Here is a 21,142-nt window from a genome sequence, read left to right as displayed (position 1 = left end):
GTAAATAACAGGACAGTGTCATCATTACTGTGCCTTGTAGGCTGCACACACACAGACCATCGGAGGGACACTTGTAGTGTATCTGTGTCCAGACTGAAGCCTGCTGTGGCAAGACACTGAATACCACAGACTTAAGGCTGTTAAATATAACAGAAAATAGTGTTCAAAAAATCTGCACGTGTTTCCTCATATCCTCATATTGATCTTATTGATGGATAATCAGCTGGACCCATGTATCAGCCAATATTAGCTCATTGCAGATATATTGGTGTCTACAGTATGTTGGCTGATAATTAACAGAAAATAGAAGACAGAAATGCCAAAGACATTTAGAACGTGTTTACAGTACATTGTTTGAATTGGAGAAAGCTGTTTATTCCTTTGTTTGGGATAATAAAACAAAATGTCCTCTCACACATCTTGGAGACAATTGTCTAATAAATCAATCAAATGGAATCTTATAAAAATAAAGTTTGATGCAAAAACAGGACACTGCAGACATGCAGAGGACTAACAACGTCCACGAATGTCTTCCATTGGTTAGGAAGTAAAAGTACTGCTCTTAAAATCTTACTGAAGTAAAAGCACAGAAGTACTGGAATCAAAATACCTGAAGTGTTGTTAATACAGAATGGCTCATGTCAGAATAATATCTATAATATCATTGTGTAAGGATTACTAATGTTACCGCTGGTAAAGATGGGGCTCATGTCTACTGTATACACTACTCTGTAGCTTAATCCATAATGATACATTATAATATATTAATTCATTTATATTTTGTATTTACAGTGGAGTAAAAGTACCTCAAAAAAAAATGAATCGAAAAGGGCTTTTTGGCACAACAGATGAAAAGGGCCCCATTTCAACCTCTGTGGACGCCACCGTTTCATTCATAAACAATGTTCTCACATGACATCTGACAAGGTTCATCTCACTTCATTCATCTGTACGTATTTGATTTGTTGCTAGTACCATGTTGAGCTCTTGCTGCTGGCGTGAAGTTTGAGTGTGTGTGTGTGTGTGTGTGTGTGTGTGTGCGCGTGCGCGCGGGTGTGCGCGCAGGATGGATGGAGGCGGCGCTCCTGCAGACAGCAGCAGGCAGGGCTGGGCAGCACCGGAGCGGCAGAGAAAGATCCAGCAGGGAGGGGACGCAGTCAGAAGAGGCCGAGGAACAGACAGGACAACAGACAAACACCGCTGACAACACCTCGTCGTGACAGCGTCTGTCCACAGCGAAAGGAAACACGCGGGGGACTTGTTTTTTTCATCCCATGCATCTTTAGAAACAAGGTGAGCATTAAACGCAGCACTGCTCGTGTTGTTCCAGAGGAAGCTGTCAGTGCGCACCCCGCCCGTCCAGCTACCACAGGAGGATGCCTCTCGCTCCCCTTCGGCCTGGCTAGCTACTCGGTGTCCCCTCCTACCAACCCGCATTAGTCCGCTTTGTATGAGCGCCAACGGTAACCAGCTATTTGTTGGTTTTGCTGTAATCCGGTGGTTCAATTCAGAAGCTATGCAAAGCCAACAAGTAGCCGAAGCTCCTTATGCTGTTTGACTTGAGGCTCAGTGCCAGTGTTGTTAGCCTCCTCTCATGCTAGCTTAGCAGGACTGCAGTGCTTGCGTGTGTGTGTTTGATTACTTCTCAGCTGGCCAGAATAGATTTGTCTGTGTTTTGTAGCAGTTGTTGATCGATAGATGGCCATGATGCACGAGAGGCTACTCACTGTCATGGCAATAAGATCAGAGATATTTCGATGACATGTGGAGGAGAGTGCATCCTTTCAGGCTAAGTTGAATACAGAAGTCGCTGTTTTGTTTCATCTCAGCCTCTGTACGAGCTTATGTGTTCATCAGACTTATGTGGAATGTGATTAAGGACGAACATGGCTCACGATCATCTGACGAGGAAAAGCTGGACTCCTCGTGTCATATGTCAGATGTTTGATGCAGGATAGATAAATCAAAGGTTGAAGAGCATACAAATACCTCCTAAGCAGAGGCTCAGTCCATCTGGACACCACCTGATGTACTCGATTAGGTGGAGCCTGAAGATAAAGTCAGTACGCAAACAAGAGCTTGTTGCAAATCACAACAGACTGCACTGCTGTCACCTTGTACACCTTTGCTCCATCAATATTTAACACGAATGTGAGATGTGTGACTGCATTTTGGATGGAAATCTGTACATTTGGGTTCATAAAGGAGAAGTAGGCCAGTGTGAGATGTGTGCATTCATTTCAGATGCGTACAGTTCCACACATGCATGTTTAGGAGCTTTCCAGTCGAGCCACTGATGATCTCTATGCTTATACTTTTATGCATTTCAGATGCTTCCTCCAACTTGCTACTAGTGCTGGGCAATGTGGCAGAAATCATTATCTCAATATCAATCGGGATATTTTCTGATATTGATGTATTCTACATGTTGCACATATTTAAAAAATCACTTTTATTCAAGACTTGGGACCAAACTTCAACTGATTTTGTTAGTTTTCGTGTGTGTGTGTGTGTGTGTGTGTGTGTGTCCGTCATTGTCAGCCCGTCGTCACCATGACAGCGGAGGAAACCATAAATGTGAAGGAGGTGGAGATCATCAAGGCGATCCTGGACTTTCTCAACTCCAGGAAGTTGCACATCAGCATGCTGGCTCTGGAGAAGGAGAGCGGCGTCATCAACGGGCTCTACTCAGACGACATGCTCTTCCTCAGGTAGGTGAACTCAACGGCAGTAACCACAACGTGCAGTCTGGGTCTGCCGCGCCTCATCAGAGATTCTGGAAATCCCTCGCTCTTCAGTTATACATTATAGAACCACATTTATATGATATTTTTGGGACATTTAAAATGTGTTTCCTGTGTTTTAAAAAATGAACTGTCTCTGTTTCAGGCAACTGGTGCTCGATGGCCAGTGGGATGAGGTCTTGCAGTTCATTCAGCCTTTGGAGTGCATGGATAAGTTTGACAGGAAAAGGTCCGTATGTGCAGGTTCACGTATCCTGTGTTGATGCCTACAGCAGCAGCTTTCAGACCACAAACGAACTGCAACAGAGTCAGCTTGGGAGAACTTTCCTTATCAGGCGGTCTCGATATGGTTGCTCAGTCATATTGGTAAATGACTGACTGACCTGTGCATGCAATGTGGTGGGTGATACAGGCGCGTCTCCGGGAGAAATCGACCTCACGGAATACACTCGCTCCATTGAGAGGCTGAACACGTCGTTGGGCTTCCTGCAGACAGAGATGCAGCGTTTGGCCCAGCAGCAGGAGACGATCATGTCCATGAGAGAGCAACAGCAACAATCCTGGGTCATTCCTCCTCCTGCTCCATCTCCGCACAGGTATCACTTCATGACAAAGAAAAAGATATATTTTGTTTGTGAACACATACAGGACCGTGTGCGTTCTCTTCCACACAGGCAGCTCCGCGAGTTGCGTAGCAGCAGTGTAACGGGCCGGGGATCAGCACGAGGCTCGGTTGGGTCTTTGTCTCCCATCCTTTCTTCTTCCGGCTCTCCTCGCACTCCCAACCGTTCCCCTGCTGGCATCAAGCGCCGTCCGGCCTCCTTCCATGCCAGGACACCCAGGACTCCACGACCAAATGATCTGAAGGTCACACCTTTCAGTCGAATGCTCAACACCCAGACCTCAGTGGACAGCATACCCAGACTAAGACGTTTCACCCCCAGCCAAAACCAGGACAGCCCGTTTGCGTACCTGGGCCACGACGAGGGGCCTCTGGAAAGCAGGAACGAAGAGACCAAGGACAACAAAGAAAACACTCAGGACAAAGAAGACGTAGTGGTAAAGAAGAGTGCTGGCACTCCTCAGCTGTCTACTGAAGAAGCAGCCAAAGAGAAGGAAGACGAGCGACAGGAGGAAAGAAAGGGCGAAGTCAAGCAAACACAGTCGTCAGAGGTGTTGTGTCAACCGGTGTCTGAGATCCAAGGGCCCACAGGCAGCCGGGTCAAGGGAGAGCCCCAGGACAGAAGACACCTGGTGGAGGTGACTCTGTCTGGGCTGAAACCTCCAGAAGGACGACCCGGCAGCAAGGAGACGACGGGAGACGGCGAAGGAGAGGGAGAGGCAGGAGGAGACACGTATGGAAAAGACCAAAAGATGTGCTGTGGATTCTTCTTCAAGGTGAGCTGGAGCGACAGAATTGTTTTGATCTTCCCAATGTCTTAAGAAAATCCATGAAATAGCTTTTGTGTGAAATAGAGTCAACATGTTTAAAGGCTTTGAACACAAGACTCCATTGCAACTCAAGACCAAGACAGGCTTTTTAATATGTTGGACTGATGTTCCCATGATGATCACCAGTTTGTCTTTTCTTCCAGTCAAAGGTCTGTCCATCTTAGCGAACTTGCAAGCATAAATCTTGCTGGCCATGCGAGAATCACATTTATAACAAACTTTTTGACAGCAGACATTTTGACTCGTCATAAATGAAAGGAACAGGTGGCACTGGTAACATTAGTGATGGCTCCGTACCCCTTCGCCCAGTCCCGGGCCTCGAACACAGACTGGCCATTCATAAAAACATGGTAAAAACCTGCAGAGCTGCGTACGTTATGTTAGCACGTCATTAGCTAACGTTAGCACGTCATTAGCTAACGTTAGCACGTCATTAGCTAACGTTAGCACGTCATTAGCTAACGTTAGCACGTCATTAGCTAACGTTATCACGTCATTAGCTAACGTTATCACGTCATTAGCTAACGTTAGCACGTCATTAGCTAACGTTAGCACGTCATTAGCTAACGTTATCACGTCATTAGCTAACGTTATCACGTCATTAGCTAACGTTAGTACGTCATTAGCTAACGTTAGCACGTCATTAGCTAACGTTAGCACGTCATTAGCTAACGTTAGCACGTCATTAGCTAACGTTATCACGTCATTAGCTAACGTTAGCACGTCATTAGCTAACGTTAGCACGTCATTAGCTAACGTTAGCACGTCATTAGCTAACGTTAGCACGTCATTAGCTAAGTCTGGCAGTGACTTTGCTTTAGCTCTGAACATTGTTTGCATTATTTTATAAGACACCAACTCATTGAATTTCATAACATGAGATTTTAGAAACAATGGATTTGTGTGATCATAATAACCAGCCTTATTCATAAGAGGTATAGCTCGGTTTTGTAACAAGGCTGTTGAATTGATAAATGTTTTATAGGTTGACCTCCACACAATAAGATATGTGAGGAAGTATAAGTGAGCAATAAATGATATGCAAGCTTTATAAGTTCATACATTATAGATTTATACGGTATTGCTATTGAATTTGAAATTGTCCCATTAATATCGTCAATATGTCGTCTCCGTGTTATTTTATGATGGATCAGAACCCAGAGGAATTTTGGCTAAAAAACCCTTTACATTTTATCATCACAGATTTTTAATTCAATATTCCCATCTAATTGTTTTAACATTTTTGACAAGTCACAATGTCTGCTGTGAAAACGTGCTTTTCAACTGAAGTTTAACTCCTCGGTATACACTTGTTATACACTGTATTATTAACTTCTCGTTAATAATACAGTGTATACAGCCTTATGGTGCTATATGCAGGTAGCACCGACAGGAAGAATCTTAATACACGGTAATAATTAATCTGCTGAGTTAACAGGACTGCCAGCTTTTCATGAAAGTATTAAAGATGCAGTGGAAATATCTCTCCATCTATTTTGTGTGTTCCCCACCCGTTTAAACACCAGGATGATGTGAAAGGGGAGGAGGACATGGCAGCAAAGAAAGCAGCTCTGCTGGAGAAGAGGCTTCGGAGGGAGAAGGAGACTCAGGTGAAGAAGCAACAGCAGGAGCTGGACCAGGAGCAGAAGAAGGAGTCTGCACGGTCTGTTTTACTTTGACTCTTTTTGCCAACGCTAACACTGTCCCCATGTCTGTAGCATCAACACATACAGTGTGTCTTTTGAACTTGAGTGTGCAGTCACACAATACATCTGTACCTCTGTCTCCTGCTCCAGGTTGAAAGCAGAGGAGGAGCTGCAGAAGAAGGATAATGAGAAGGCGAGGAGGGATTACATCAAGCACGAGTTTTTGAGGAGGAACCAGCTCAAGCTGGAGGAGAACATGGACGAGGTCATCAAGCCCCGATCTGGAAGCCTGAAGAAGAAGCCGCGGCCCAAGTCCATCCACAGGGACGTCATGGAGTCGCCTACGCCCCCCGTGAGAGCCACAGGTGAGCAACATACAAAGCGTATGCACAAACACACACTTCTGGCTGCATTACTGAGCCGTGCTTGAGCGTTCCTTGTGTTGCAGGGGTGCGTCCTCGAGGATTCTCAGTGTCGAGTGTTTCTTTGGCGTCTCTCAACAAGGCTGACCACGACAGAGACCACCCAAATAACAGGAAGAACAGCAGGTAAGAACCCACTCTGTGCCTGTAGCGTGGATTCTAGACTCTCTTACCTTGCTCTTGATTTACAAATCACAAAGCACAAATACTCTGTCTGCACCTGCCTTTGTCAATAAAACCCAAAGAACTACGCCTCTGTTTTAGGGGGAAACATAATATAAAGAAATGTTACAATTGTCACGTAATAATTTACCAACAACCAAGATGACACAGTTGAAGCTGTCAGGCCGTTTTCATCAATCTTGTCTTTAAGTTCCTTTCAACAGTATTTTATTCTTGTGTAGCAGAAGAAGAAGTATAGATCTCACAGTATCACACTAGTCATGTATGTTTATAATATCTGTTTAACTACAACAAGTAGTTCAGAATTACTTCTTTCATTTTTACCTTTTGTAATATTGCAGTGGGTTTGTGCAGTTCACAGTCCCTGAGTTTATTTCCACCACAATTAAAATTGTAAAACTTCACAACCCCATATTTCATTTGTGACACCCAGATATCATATACTCTGCCGTGGCTTTAATGTCACGGGGTGTTTTATGACGTTTAAGTTATTTTTTCTTAATTGTTAAGTCTTGACTTTTATGAGGCTTACACTCTTGATTCTCTTGTATCCCTCTCTCATTTCTCCCTCTATTTTGCATGCGTCCCTCAGAGGCAATAAACTAGCCCATATCCCGTTCTTTCTAAGCTCCCCCAAAGAAAGAAAGGGAAGGTTAGTAATGCTCCGAAAAAAGTGATTCAACAGACAAAGTGAACCGGATGTGGCTTCATGTAGAATTAGCTCCATGTGACTTAAGCCTGATTTTCATCCGACGTTCTTTCAACACAGACTCACATAAAAAGTAGACGGATTTGTCAACAGTGAAATCATTTGACAAATGACATCACTGCCGTTTGTTTTGCTTCTGCATCGACGTACATATGGGACCTGTGTGGCTGAGATGTTTTCGCCTCGGTTCTCCTGCTCTCTATCCTCTTCCGCTGTTTCGCAGTATTGTTCTCCGGCTGCTCTTTTCTCTCTTCTCTTCTGTTGGCTGCTCTGCCTTTCACCGCTGTGTTTGCTGTTTCCTCCACAAGTACCTGAGCTCATGCCTCACAGAAACCATAAAGACATCACTGAGACTTTGCTTGGCTGAACAGGCCTCTCTGCGTCTCGCTGCACAGCTGGGTCGGTTCAGTGTGATGTAATGCAAGACAACAGGCAGGGTTTGAGAATTATGTCACAACGTCTGACCTTGTTTTACCACATCTCTCTCTCTGTGTATGTGTGTGTGTTTAATAACTGTGTGTGCATGGCTGTTTGTGCAATCTGTCGGCATACGCTTCCATACATGCTTATGTGCATCAACCTTTTCGTGTTTGTTGTGGGTTTTTGTCATGTCCGCGTGTCATTTGTCGGTCTGTATGTGATCGTCTCCAGGCCGGACTCTGCAGAAGGTTTTTCTTCTTGTCCTTCGACTGATGGTCGCAACGGAGAGAAGGATTGGGAAAACGACTCCACCACCTCATCCACTCCCTCCAACAATGAGTACACAGGTAGAAGACATACCTGCAATTATTACATAGTTTGTCGAGATTTACACAGAGATTTTTGCAATCTCATGCGCGGGCTTTCTTCCCACAGGACCTAAACTATACAAGGAGCCGAGTGCCAAGTCCAACAAGTACATCATCCAGAATGCCCTGGCTCACTGCTGCCTGGCTGGCAAGGTCAACGAAGGCCAGAAGAACAAGATACTTGATGTATGTTTTGCAAATACGTGTGTCTGTGTTTTTCTGCATGAAATATGCTGCACTAAACGATGACTTTTCTCTTTGGTTTTGTGCAGGAAATCGAGAAATCCGAAGCCAATAACTTCCTTCTGTTGTTCCGTGACGCCGGATGCCAGTTCAGGTCCGTGTACGCCTACTGCCCGGAGACAGAGGAGATCACCAAACTGGCCGGCATCGGGCCGAAGAGCATCACGATCAAGATGATCGAGGGCCTGTATAAGTACAACTCGGACAGAAAGCAGTTCAGCCTGATCCCGGCCAAAACCATGTCCGCCAGTGTGGACGCCATCACCATCGCCAGCCATCTGTGGCAAACCAAGAAGCAGGCCACGCCCAAAAAACTGCACACTAAGTAGCACCAGACGGCCGGGCAAGATTTGGACACGCTTCTCTGGAACGAGCACAGGATCATTTGTGTGTGTTAGTTTTACATTTTCATTGAAAGGACACATGGTCTCACTGTAATATTTCACAACTGGCATGTAGAACACAAGTGGGCCTCACAGACATTGTTGTTACAGAGTTGACTGTTACGCTCTGGACTAATTGAACGGGACACAAGTGTTTACTTGTCAGCATGTGTATCAATGTTCTCACGTGCCAAAAAAAGGAGAAGAAAACAAAAGGCGGACCAATGCCTTACCTAGTTGAACCACTGAAGCACTGAATGTCACGCCTCACAAAGAGGCACTTTGGTTTCTATAAGTTGATCATGTGTGGCCTTATGCTTGTTTTGTGTCATTTGGATACGCTGTGAGTGTCGGTGTGAGTTTGTCAGCACCTGTTAAAAAAAAAAAGACTGTTGTGATAAAGGAGAGTTTGTGTGCACTCGCAGGTCTGGGATCAGATTACGCCGCCCTCAGGCAGGTTGTTGCAAGGGTGGCCTGTCTGATCCGTGATCAGGTAGAGGCAGCATTTTTTTATGAGAATTGTGCTGCTCCACAACACAGGCACGTTTTTGTAGTTCTTGCTTTCTTTCCTTTTTTTTTTACATGTGACAGAAAAATGTATAAACAGTTCAAATTTGTGTATGTGTGTGTATAGTGAAGAGTGAGGAAAGTACCTCAGCTGGCGATTGCAATTACTTTCCAAAAGTGTGGAATGATGAGAGTATTGAGCATCTGGAGCGCCGTGAAACAATTCTGGAAAGCACCGGCTATAGACTCTTAATTTATTTCATTTTGATCATGCTTCGAAGATATTCTGAAAGGCGTCTTAGATTTTATTCAGAGAAACATAATATACTGTACGTATATATAAGTGAAGTTTGTATATGATGGCAGATCCATCCAAAATGAGCGAGTCCGCTTGTAGCTTTTATAATTTATCACGTCTGTGTATCAGTATGTTGTCCTTTGGGGCCGTTAATTATGCTACAAATGCAAAAAGTGTGATCACTCAACAGTATCACTGGTAAGACGATCATCAGTAGTAGAATATAGACGGAAGTCCCACCCTGTGTCATCAGTCTGTGCAGTTTAAGCGTAATTGGACTAATCACCATCGACCATGTTGCAGTTGGAACTAACAAACACATAAAAAGCCACTTTAATGTGGATGTTGTCTTAACTGTTAGAGCTTGTTTACCCTCAAAGTAGATTGTAAATATATGAATTCACCCACGATGCTTCCCCAAGACCCTGTCCACTGTCGTCAGGACCGTCATGCTTGTTACTTTACTTTTACATTACTTTTGATCACATGTTCCTTCCGCATGTGTTGGCACTGTACATATATATTTTGGCATATAGAAGTATATTTTGTAATGACATTGACCTGTTGGAGGTGTGTACGAATAAAGCAGTACAGCCGTTGAAGGAAGTGTGTTGAAAGCAAAGGCAAGGTGTATGAAATCTTAATGAGGTTTTATTGTGGTATTGTATGAAATCCATAAAGCATACTGAGAAAACCATTGTATTTTTTCCAACTCTGAATTCATTTTTTGTTCAATTTACTAAATATGCGCAACTGCTCATGGGTTTATTTTGTTTTTCTATTCCTTTGAGCTTTATTAAAATGCCAGCTATCAACAGTATTCATGGTTTCAAATCCCTGTCTTGATTGATTTAGGTGGAATAGTAACCTCATTTAAACTGACATGATATCCTTCTACCACCAGAGCTCAGTAAATAACAGGACAGTGTCATCATTACTGCTGCACACACACAGACCATCGGAGGGACACTTGTAGTGTATCTGTGTCCAGACTGAAGCCTGCTGTGGCAAGACACTGAATACCACAGACTTAAGGCTGTTAAATATAACAGAAAATAGTGTTCAAAAAATCTGCACGTGTTTCCTCATATCCTCATATTGATCGTATTGATGGATAATCAGCTGGACCCATGTATCAGCCAATATTAGCTCATTGCAGATATATTGGTGTCTACAGTATGTCGGCTGATAATTAACAGAAAATAGAAGACAGAAATGCCAAAGACATGTTTGAGGTCATTTAGAACGTGTTTCCAGTACATTGTTTGAATTGGAGAAAGCTGTTTATTCCTTTGTTAGGGATAATAAAACAAAATGTCCTCTCACACATCTTGGAGACAATTGTCTAATAAATCAATCAAATGGAATCTTATAAAAATAAAGTTTGATGCAAAAACAGGACACTGCAGACATACAGAGGACTAACAACGTCCACGAATGTCTTCCATTGGTTTGGAAGTAAAAGTACTGCTCTTAAAATCTTACTGAAGTAAAAGCACAGAAGTACTGGAATCAAAATACCTGAAGTGTTGTTAATACAGAATGGCTCATGTCAGAATAATATCTATAATATCATTGTGTAAGGATTACTAATGTTACCGCTGGTAAAGATGGGGCTCATGTCTACTGTATACACTACTCTGTAGCTTAATCCATAATGATACATTATAATGTATTAATTCATTTATATTTTGTATTTACAGTGGAGTAAAAGTACCTCAAAAAAAATGAATTGAAAAGGGCTTTTTGGCACAACAGATGAAAAGGGCCCCATTTCAACCTCTGTGGACGCCACCGTTTCATTCATCAACAATGTTCTCACATGACATCTGACAAGGTTCATCTCACTTCATTCATCTGTACGTATTTGATTTGTTGCTAGTACCATGTTGAGCTCTTGCTGCTGGTGTGAAGTTTGAGTGTGTGTGTGTGTGTGTGTGCGCGCGCGCGCGTGCGCGCGTGTGTGCGCAGACAGCAGCAGGCAGGGCTGGGCAGCACCGGAGCGGCAGAGAAAGATCCAGCAGGGAGGGGACGCAGTCAGAAGAGGCCGAGGAACAGACAGGACAACAGACAAACACCGCTGACAACACCTCGTCGTGACAGCGTCTGTCCACAGCGAAAGGAAACACGCGGGGGACTGTTTTTTTCATCCCATGCATCTTTAGAAACAAGGTGAGCATTAAACGCAGCACTGCTCGTGTTGTTCCAGAGGAAGCTGTCAGTGCGCACCCCGCCCGTCCAGCTACCACAGGAGGATGCCTCTCGCTCCCCTCCGGCCTGGCTAGCTACTCGGTGTCCCCTCCTACCAACCCGCATTAGTCCGCTTTGTATGAGCGCCAACGGTAACCAGCTATTTGTTGGTTTTGCTGTAATCCGGTGGTTCAATTCAGAAGCTATGCAAAGCCAACAAGTAGCCGAAGCTCCTTATGCTGTTTGACTTGAGGCTTGAGCCAGTGTTGTTAGCCTCCTCTCATGCTAGCTTAGCAGGACTGCAGTGCTTGCGTGTGTGTGTTTGATTACTTCTCAGCTGGCCAGAATAGATTTGTCTGTGTTTTGTAGCAGTTGTTGATCGATAGATGGCCATGATGCACGAGAGGCTACTCACTGTCATGGCAATAAGATCAGAGATATTTCGATGACATGTGGAGGAGAGTGCATCCTTTCAGGCTAAGTTGAATACAGAAGTCGCTGTTTTGTTTCATCTCAGCCTCTGTACGAGCTTATGTGTTCATCAGACTTATGTGGAATGTGATTAAGGACGATCATCTGACGAGGAAAAGCTGGACTCCTCGTGTCATATGTCAGATGTTTGATGCAGGATAGATAAATCAAAGGTTGAAGAGCATACAAATACCTCCTAAGCAGAGGCTCAGTCCATCTGGACACCACCTGATGTACTCGATTAGGTGGAGCCTGAAGATAAAGTCAGTACGCAAACAAGAGCTTGTTGCAAATCACAACAGACTGCACTGCTGTCACCTTGTACACCTTTGCTCCATCAATATTTAACACGAATGTGAGATGTGTGACTGCATTTTGGATGGAAATCTGTACATTTGGGTTCATAAAGGAGAAGTAGGCCAGTGTGAGATGTGTGCATTCATTTCAGATGCGTACACACATGCATGTTTAGGAGCTTTCCAGTCGAGCCACTGATGATCTCTATGCTTATACTTTTATGCATTTCAGATGCTTCCTCCAACTTGCTACTAGTGCTGGGCAATGTGGCAGAAATCATTATCTCAATATCAATCGGGATATTTTCTGATATTGATGTATTCTACATGTTGCACATATTTAAAAAATCACTTTTATTCAAGACTTGGGACCAAACTTCAACTGATTTTGTTAGTTTTCGTGTGTGTGTGTGTGTGTGTGTGTGTGTGTGTGTGTGTCCGTCATTGTCAGCCCGTCGTCACCATGACAGCGGAGGAAACCATAAATGTGAAGGAGGTGGAGATCATCAAGGCGATCCTGGACTTTCTCAACTCCAGGAAGTTGCACATCAGCATGCTGGCTCTGGAGAAGGAGAGCGGCGTCATCAACGGGCTCTACTCAGACGACATGCTCTTCCTCAGGTAGGTGAACTCAACGGCAGTAACCACAACGTGCAGTCTGGGTCTGCCGCGCCTCATCAGAGATTCTGGAAATCCCTCGCTCTTCAGTTATACATTATAGAACCACATTTATATGATATTTTTGGGACATTTAAAATGTGTTTCCTGTGTTTTAAAAAATGAACTGTCTCTGTTTCAGGCAACTGGTGCTCGATGGCCAGTGGGATGAGGTCTTGCAGTTCATTCAGCCTTTGGAGTGCATGGATAAGTTTGACAGGAAAAGGTCCGTATGTGCAGGTTCACGTATCCTGTGTTGATGCCTACAGCAGCAGCTTTCAGACCACAAACGAACTGCAACAGAGTCAGCTTGGGAGAACTTTCCTTATCAGGCGGTCTCGATATGGTTGCTCAGTCATATTGGTAAATGACTGACTGACCTGTGCATGCAATGTGGTGGGTGATACAGGCGCGTCTCCGGGAGAAATCGACCTCACGGAATACACTCGCTCCATTGAGAGGCTGAACACGTCGTTGGGCTTCCTGCAGACAGAGATGCAGCGTTTGGCCCAGCAGCAGGAGACGATCATGTCCATGAGAGAGCAACAGCAACAATCCTGGGTCATTCCTCCTCCTGCTCCATCTCCGCACAGGTATCACTTCATGACAAAGAAAAAGATATATTTTGTTTGTGAACACATACAGGACCGTGTGCGTTCTCTTCCACACAGGCAGCTCCGCGAGTTGCGTAGCAGCAGTGTAACGGGCCGGGGATCAGCACGAGGCTCGGTTGGGTCTTTGTCTCCCATCCTTTCTTCTTCCGGCTCTCCTCGCACTCCCAACCGTTCCCCTGCTGGCATCAAGCGCCGTCCGGCCTCCTTCCATGCCAGGACACCCAGGACTCCACGACCAAATGATCTGAAGGTCACACCTTTCAGTCGAATGCTCAACACCCAGACCTCAGTGGACAGCATACCCAGACTAAGACGTTTCACCCCCAGCCAAAACCAGGACAGCCCGTTTGCGTACCTGGGCCACGACGAGGGGCCTCTGGAAAGCAGGAACGAAGAGACCAAGGACAACAAAGAAAACACTCAGGACAAAGAAGACGTAGTGGTAAAGAAGAGTGCTGGCACTCCTCAGCTGTCTACTGAAGAAGCAGCCAAAGAGAAGGAAGACGAGCGACAGGAGAAAAGAAAGGGCGAAGTCAAGCAAACACAGTCGTCAGAGGTGTTGTGTCAACCGGTGTCTGAGATCCAAGGGCCCACAGGCAGCCGGGTCAAGGGAGAGCCCCAGGACAGAAGACACCTGGTGGAGGTGACTCTGTCTGGGCTGAAACCTCCAGAAGGACGACCCGGCAGCAAGGAGACGACGGGAGACGGCGAAGGAGAGGGAGAGGCAGGAGGAGACACGTATGGAAAAGACCAAAAGATGTGCTGTGGATTCTTCTTCAAGGTGAGCTGGAGCGACAGAATTGTTTTGATCTTCCCAATGTCTTAAGAAAATCCATGAAATAGCTTTTGTGTGAAATAGAGTCAACATGTTTAAAGGCTTTGAACACAAGACTCCATTGCAACTCAAGACCAAGACAGGCTTTTTAATATGTTGGACTGATGTTCCCATGATGATCACCAGTTTGTCTTTTCTTCCAGTCAAAGGTCTGTCCATCTTAGCGAACTTGCAAGCATAAATCTTGCTGGCCATGCGAGAATCACATTTATAACAAACTTTTTGACAGCAGACATTTTGACTCGTCATAAATGAAAGGAACAGGTGGCACTGGTAACATTAGTGATGGCTCCGTACCCCTTCGCCCAGTCCCGGGCCTCGAACACAGACTGGCCATTCATAAAAACATGGTAAAAACCTGCAGAGCTGCGTACGTTATGTTAGCACGTCATTAGCTAACGTTAGCACGTCATTAGCTAACGTTAGCACGTCATTAGCTAACGTTAGCACGTCATTAGCTAACGTTAGCACGTCATTAGCTAACGTTAGCACGTCATTAGCTAACGTTAGCACGTCATTAGCTAACGTTAGCACGTCATTAGCTAACGTTATCACGTCATTAGCTAACGTTATCACGTCATTAGCTAACGTTAGCACGTCATTAGCTAACGTTAGCACGTCATTAGCTAACGTTATCACGTCATTAGCTAACGTTAGTACGTCATTAGCTAACGTTAGCACGTCATTAGCTAACGTTAGCACGTCATTAGCTAACGTTAGCACGTCATTAGCTAACGTTATCACGTCATTAGCTAACGTTAGCACGTCATTAGCTAACGTTAGCACGTCATTAGCTAACGTTAGCACGTCATTAGCTAACGTTAGCACGTCATTAGCTAAGTCTGGCAGTGACTTTGCTTTAGCTCTGAACATTGTTTGCATTATTTTATAAGACACCAACTCATTGAATTTCATAACATGAGATTTTAGAAACAATGGATTTGTGTGATCATAATAACCAGCCTTATTCATAAGAGGTATAGCTCGGTTTTGTAACAAGGCTGTTGAATTGATAAATGTTTTATAGGTTGACCTCCACACAATAAGATATGTGAGGAAGTATAAGTGAGCAATAAATGATATGCAAGCTTTATAAGTTCATACATTATAGATTTATACGGTATTGCTATTGAATTTGAAATTGTCCCATTAATATCGTCAATATGTCGTCTCCGTGTTATTTTATGATGGATCAGAACCCAGAGGAATTTTGGCTAAAAAACCCTTTACATTTTATCATCACAGATTTTTAATTCAATATTCCCATCTAATTGTTTTAACATTTTTGACAAGTCACAATGTCTGCTGTGAAAACGTGCTTTTCAACTGAAGTTTAACTCCTCGGTATACACTTGTTATACACTGTATTATTAACTTCTCGTTAATAATACAGTGTATACAGCCTTATGGTGCTATATGCAGGTAGCACCGACAGGAAGAATCTTAATACACGGTAATAATTAATCTGCTGAGTTAACAGGACTGCCAGCTTTTCATGAAAGTATTAAAGATGCAGTGGAAATATCTCTCCATCTATTTTGTGTGTTCCCCACCCGTTTAAACACCAGGATGATGTGAAAGGGGAGGAGGACATGGCAGCAAAGAAAGCAGCTCTGCTGGAGAAGAGGCTTCGGAGGGAGAAGGAGACTCAGGTGAAGAAGCAACAGCAGGAGCTGGACCAGGAGCAGAAGAAGGAGTCTGCACGGTCTGTTTTACTTTGACTCTTTTTGCCAACGCTAACACTGTCCCCATGTCTGTAGCATCAACACATACAGTGTGTCTTTTGAACTTGAGTGTGCAGTCACACAATACATCTGTACCTCTGTCTCCTGCTCCAGGTTGAAAGCAGAGGAGGAGCTGCAGAAGAAGGATAATGAGAAGGCGAGGAGGGATTACATCAAGCACGAGTTTTTGAGGAGGAACCAGCTCAAGCTGGAGGAGAACATGGACGAGGTCATCAAGCCCCGATCTGGAAGCCTGAAGAAGAAGCCGCGGCCCAAGTCCATCCACAGGGACGTCATGGAGTCGCCTACGCCCCCCGTGAGAGCCACAGGTGAGCAACATACAAAGCGTATGCACAAACACACACTTCTGGCTGCATTACTGAGCCGTGCTTGAGCGTTCCTTGTGTTGCAGGGGTGCGTCCTCGAGGATTCTCAGTGTCGAGTGTTTCTTTGGCGTCTCTCAATCTGGCTGACCACGACAGAGACCACCCAAATAACAGGAAGAACAGCAGGTAAGAACCCACTCTGTGCCTGTAGCGTGGATTCTAGACTCTCTTACCTTGCTCTTGATTTACAAATCACAAAGCACAAATACTCTGTCTGCACCTGCCTTTGTCAATAAAACCCAAAGAACTACGCCTCTGTTTTAGGGGGAAACATAATATAAAGAAATGTTACAATTGTCACGTAATAATTTACCAACAACCAAGATGACACAGTTGAAGCTGTCAGGCCGTTTTCATCAATCTTGTCTTTAAGTTCCTTTCAACAGTATTTTATTCTTGTGTAGCAGAAGAAGAAGTATAGATCTCACAGTATCACACTAGTCATGTATGTTTATAATATCTGTTTAACTACAACAAGTAGTTCAGAATTACTTCTTTCATTTTTACCTTTTGTAATATTGCAGTGGGTTTGTGCAGTTCACAGTCCCTGAGTTTATTTCCACCACAATTAAAATTGTAAAACTTCACAACCCCATATTTCATTTGTGACACCCAGATATCATATACTCTGCCGTGGCTTTAATGTCACGGGGTGTTTTATGACGTTTAAGTTATTTTTTCTTAATTGTTAAGTCTTGACTTTTATGAGGCTTACACTCTTGATTCTCTTGTATCCCTCTCTCATTTCTCCCTCTATTTTGCATGCGTCCCTCAGAGGCAATAAACTAGCCCATATCCCGTTCTTTCTAAGCTCCCCCAAAGAAAGAAAGGGAAGGTTAGTAATGCTCCGAAAAAAGTGATTCAACAGACAAAGTGAACCGGATGTGGCTTCATGTAGAATTAGCTCCATGTGACTTAAGCCTGATTTTCATCCGACGTTCTTTCAACACAGACTCACATAAAAAGTAGACGGATTTGTCAACAGTGAAATCATTTGACAAATGACATCACTGCCGTTTGTTTTGCTTCTGCGTACATATGGGACCTGTGTGGCTGAGATGTTTTCGCCTCGGTTCTCCTGCTCTCTATCCTCTTCCGCTGTTTCGCAGTATTGTTCTCCGGCTGCTCTTTTCTCTCTTCTCTTCTGTTGGCTGCTCTGCCTTTCACCGCTGTGTTTGCTGTTTCCTCCACAAGTACCTGAGCTCATGCCTCACAGAAACCATAAAGACATCACTGAGACTTTGCTTGGCTGAACAGGCCTCTCTGCGTCTCGCTGCACAGCTGGGTCGGTTCAGTGTGATGTAATGCAAGACAACAGGCAGGGTTTGAGAATTATGTCACAACGTCTGACCTTGTTTTACCACATCTCTCTCTCTGTGTATGTGTGTGTGTTTAATAACTGTGTGTGCATGGCTGTTTGTGCAATCTGTCGGCATACGCTTCCATACATGCTTATGTGCATCAACCTTTTCGTGTTTGTTGTGGGTTTTTGTCATGTCCGCGTGTCATTTGTCGGTCTGTATGTGATCGTCTCCAGGCCGGACTCTGCAGAAGGTTTTTCTTCTTGTCCTTCGACTGATGGTCGCAACGGAGAGAAGGATTGGGAAAACGACTCCACCACCTCATCCACTCCCTCCAACAATGAGTACACAGGTAGAAGACATACCTGCAATTATTACATAGTTTGTTGAGATTTACACAGAGATTTTTGCAATCTCATGCGCAGGCTTTCTTCCCACAGGACCTAAACTATACAAGGAGCCGAGTGCCAAGTCCAACAAGTACATCATCCAGAATGCCCTGGCTCACTGCTGCCTGGCTGGCAAGGTCAACGAAGGCCAGAAGAACAAGATACTTGATGTATGTTTTGCAAATACGTGTGTCTGTGTTTTTCTGCATGAAATATGCTGCACTAAACGATGACTTTTCTCTTTGGTTTTGTGCAGGAAATCGAGAAATCCGAAGCCAATAACTTCCTTCTGTTGTTCCGTGACGCCGGATGCCAGTTCAGGTCCGTGTACGCCTACTGCCCGGAGACAGAGGAGATCACCAAACTGGCCGGCATCGGGCCGAAGAGCATCACGATCAAGATGATCGAGGGCCTGTATAAGTACAACTCGGACAGAAAGCAGTTCAGCCTGATCCCGGCCAAAACCATGTCCGCCAGTGTGGACGCCATCACCATCGTCAGCCATCTGTGGCAAACCAAGAAGCAGGCCACGCCCAAAAAACTGCACACTAAGTAGCACCAGACGGCCGGGCAAGATTTGGACACGCTTCTCTGGAACGAGCACAGGATCATTTGTGTGTGTTAGTTTTACATTTTCATTGAAAGGACACATGGTCTCACTGTAATATTTCACAACTGGAATGTAGAACACAAGTGGGCCTCACAGACATTGTTGTTACAGAGTTGACTGTTACGCTCTGGACTAATTGAACGGGACACAAGTGTTTACCTGTCAGCATGTGTATCAATGTTCTCACGTGCCAAAAAAAAGGAGAAGAAAACAAAAGGCGGACCAATGCCTTACCTAGTTGAACCACTGAAGCACTGAATGTCACGCCTCACAAAGAGGCACTTTGGTTTCTATAAGTTGATCATGTGTGGCCTTATGCTTGTTTTGTGTCATTTGGATACGCTGTGAGTGTCGGTGTGAGTTTGTCAGCACCTGTTAAAAAAAAAAAGACTGTTGTGATAAAGGAGAGTTTGTGTGCACTCGCAGGTCTGGGATCAGATTACGCCGCCCTCAGGCAGGTTGTTGCAAGGGTGGCCTGTCTGATCCGTGATCAGGTAGAGGCAGCATTTTTTTATGAGAATTGTGCTGCTCCACAACACAGGCACGTTTTTGTAGTTCTTGCTTTCTTTCCTTTTTTTTTTTACATGTGACAGAAAAATGTATAAACAGTTCAAATTTGTGTATGTGTGTGTATAGTGAAGAGTGAGGAAAGTACCTCAGCTGGCGATTGCAATTACTTTCCAAAAGTGTGGAATGATGAGAGTATTGAGCATCTGGAGCGCCGTGAAACAATTCTGGAAAGCACCGGCTATAGACTCTTAATTTATTTCATTTTGATCATGCTTCGAAGATATTCTGAAAGGCGTCTTAGATTTTATTCAGAGAAACATAATATACTGTACGTATATATAAGTGAAGTTTGTATATGATGGCAGATCCATCCAAAATGAGCGAGTCCGCTTGTAGCTTTTATAATTTATCACGTCTGTGTATCAGTATGTTGTCCTTTGGGGCCGTTAATTATGCTACAAATGCAAAAAGTGTGATCACTCAACAGTATCACTGGTAAGACGATCATCAGTAGTAGAATATAGACGGAAGTCCCACCCTGTGTCATCAGTCTGTGCAGTTTAAGCGTAATTGGACTAATCACCATCGACCATGTTGCAGTTGGAACTAACAAACACATAAAAAGCCACTTTAATGTGGATGTTGTCTTAACTGTTAGAGCTTGTTTACCCTCAAAGTAGATTGTAAATATATGAATTCACCCACGATGCTTCCCCAAGACCCTGTCCACTGTCGTCAGGACCGTCATGCTTGTTACTTTACTTTTACATTACTTTTGATCACATGTTCCTTCCGCATGTGTTGGCACTGTACATATATATTTTGGCATATAGAAGTATATTTTGTAATGACATTGACCTGTTGGAGGTGTGTACGAATGAAGCAGTACAGCCGTTGAAGGAAGTGTGTTGAAAGCAAAGGCAAGGTGTATGAAATCTTAATGAGGTTTTATTGTGGTATTGTATGAAATCCATAAAGCATACTGAGAAAACCATTGTATTTTTTCCAACTCTGAATTCATTTTTTGTTCAATTTACTAAATATGCGCAACTGCTCATGGGTTTATGTTGTTTTTCTATTCCTTTGAGCTTTATTAAAATGCCAGCTATCAACAGTATTCATGGTTTCAAATCCCTGTGTTGATTGATTTAGGTGGAATAGTAACCTCATTTAAACTGACATGATATCCTTCTACCACCACAAGAGCTCAGTAAATAACAGGACAGTGTCATCATTACTGTGCCTTGTAGGCTGCACACACACAGACCATCGGAGGGACACTTGTAGTGTATCTGTGTCCAGACTGAAGCCTGCTGTGGCAAGACACTGAATACCACAGACTTAAGGCTGTTAAATATAACAGAAAATAGTGTTAAAAAAATCTGCACGTGTTTCCTCATATCCTCATATTGATCTTATTGATGGATAATCAGCTGGACCCATGTATCAGCCAATATTAGCTCATTGCAGATATATTGGTGTCTACAGTATGTCGGCTGATAATTAACAGAAAATAGAAGACAGAAATGCCAAAGACATTTAGAACGTGTTTACAGTACATTGTTTGAATTGGAGAAAGCTGTTTATTCCTTTGTTTGGGATAATAAAACAAAATGTCCTCTCACACATCTTGGAGACAATTGTCTAATAAATCAATCAAATGGAATCTTATAAAAATAAAGTTTGATGCAAAAACAGGACACTGCAGACATGCAGAGGACTAACAACGTCCACGAATGTCTTCCATTGGTTAGGAAGTAAAAGTACTGCTCTTAAAATCTTAC

At 43.9% G+C, this 21,142-nt stretch overlaps 2 protein-coding genes across 5 annotated transcripts; both read left to right on the top strand.

The window, feature by feature from the left end:
• The first annotated feature begins 1,147 nt into the window (after positions 1 to 1,147).
• Positions 1,148 to 10,195, top strand: LOC306789536 (calmodulin-regulated spectrin-associated protein 2-like). 2 transcript variants are annotated; one of them, XM_079285524.1, is made up of 11 exons: positions 1,148 to 1,293; positions 2,542 to 2,711; positions 2,890 to 2,973; positions 3,157 to 3,340; positions 3,419 to 4,142; positions 5,723 to 5,859; positions 5,993 to 6,207; positions 6,291 to 6,390; positions 7,808 to 7,923; positions 8,012 to 8,130; positions 8,217 to 10,195. In XM_079285524.1, the coding sequence occupies exons 3-11, from the start codon at positions 2,904 to 2,906 to the stop codon at positions 8,514 to 8,516; spliced, it is 1,965 nt and encodes a 654-aa protein (XP_079141650.1). In that variant the 5' UTR covers positions 1,148 to 1,293; positions 2,542 to 2,711; positions 2,890 to 2,903; the 3' UTR covers positions 8,517 to 10,195. The 2 variants fall into 2 exon arrangements, with proteins under 2 accessions (XP_079141650.1, XP_079141649.1); XM_079285523.1 differs by having other exon boundaries at positions 3,157 to 4,142.
• Positions 10,196 to 11,400: 1,205 nt separating this feature from the next.
• Positions 11,401 to 20,413, top strand: LOC306789121 (calmodulin-regulated spectrin-associated protein 2-like). 3 transcript variants are annotated; one of them, XM_079284923.1, is made up of 12 exons: positions 11,401 to 11,547; positions 12,784 to 12,953; positions 13,132 to 13,215; positions 13,399 to 13,582; positions 13,661 to 14,384; positions 16,007 to 16,143; positions 16,277 to 16,491; positions 16,575 to 16,674; positions 17,324 to 17,383; positions 18,086 to 18,201; positions 18,290 to 18,408; positions 18,495 to 20,413. In XM_079284923.1, exons 3-12 carry the CDS (start codon positions 13,146 to 13,148, stop codon positions 18,792 to 18,794), a joined length of 2,025 nt encoding a protein of 674 aa, XP_079141049.1. In that variant the 5' UTR covers positions 11,401 to 11,547; positions 12,784 to 12,953; positions 13,132 to 13,145; the 3' UTR covers positions 18,795 to 20,413. The 3 variants fall into 3 exon arrangements, with proteins under 3 accessions (XP_079141049.1, XP_079141047.1, XP_079141048.1); XM_079284921.1 differs by having other exon boundaries at positions 13,399 to 14,384; XM_079284922.1 differs by lacking the exon at positions 17,324 to 17,383 and having other exon boundaries at positions 13,399 to 14,384.
• The last annotated feature ends 729 nt before the right edge of the window (positions 20,414 to 21,142 follow it).

The sequence above is a fragment of the Melanostigma gelatinosum genome (genome assembly GCF_949748355.1).
Source record: "Melanostigma gelatinosum genome assembly, chromosome: 15".
NCBI lineage: Eukaryota > Metazoa > Chordata > Actinopteri > Perciformes > Zoarcidae > Melanostigma > Melanostigma gelatinosum.
The sequence above is the reverse complement of the archived record's forward strand: the minus strand, read 5'-3'. Positions and strand labels throughout refer to the sequence as shown.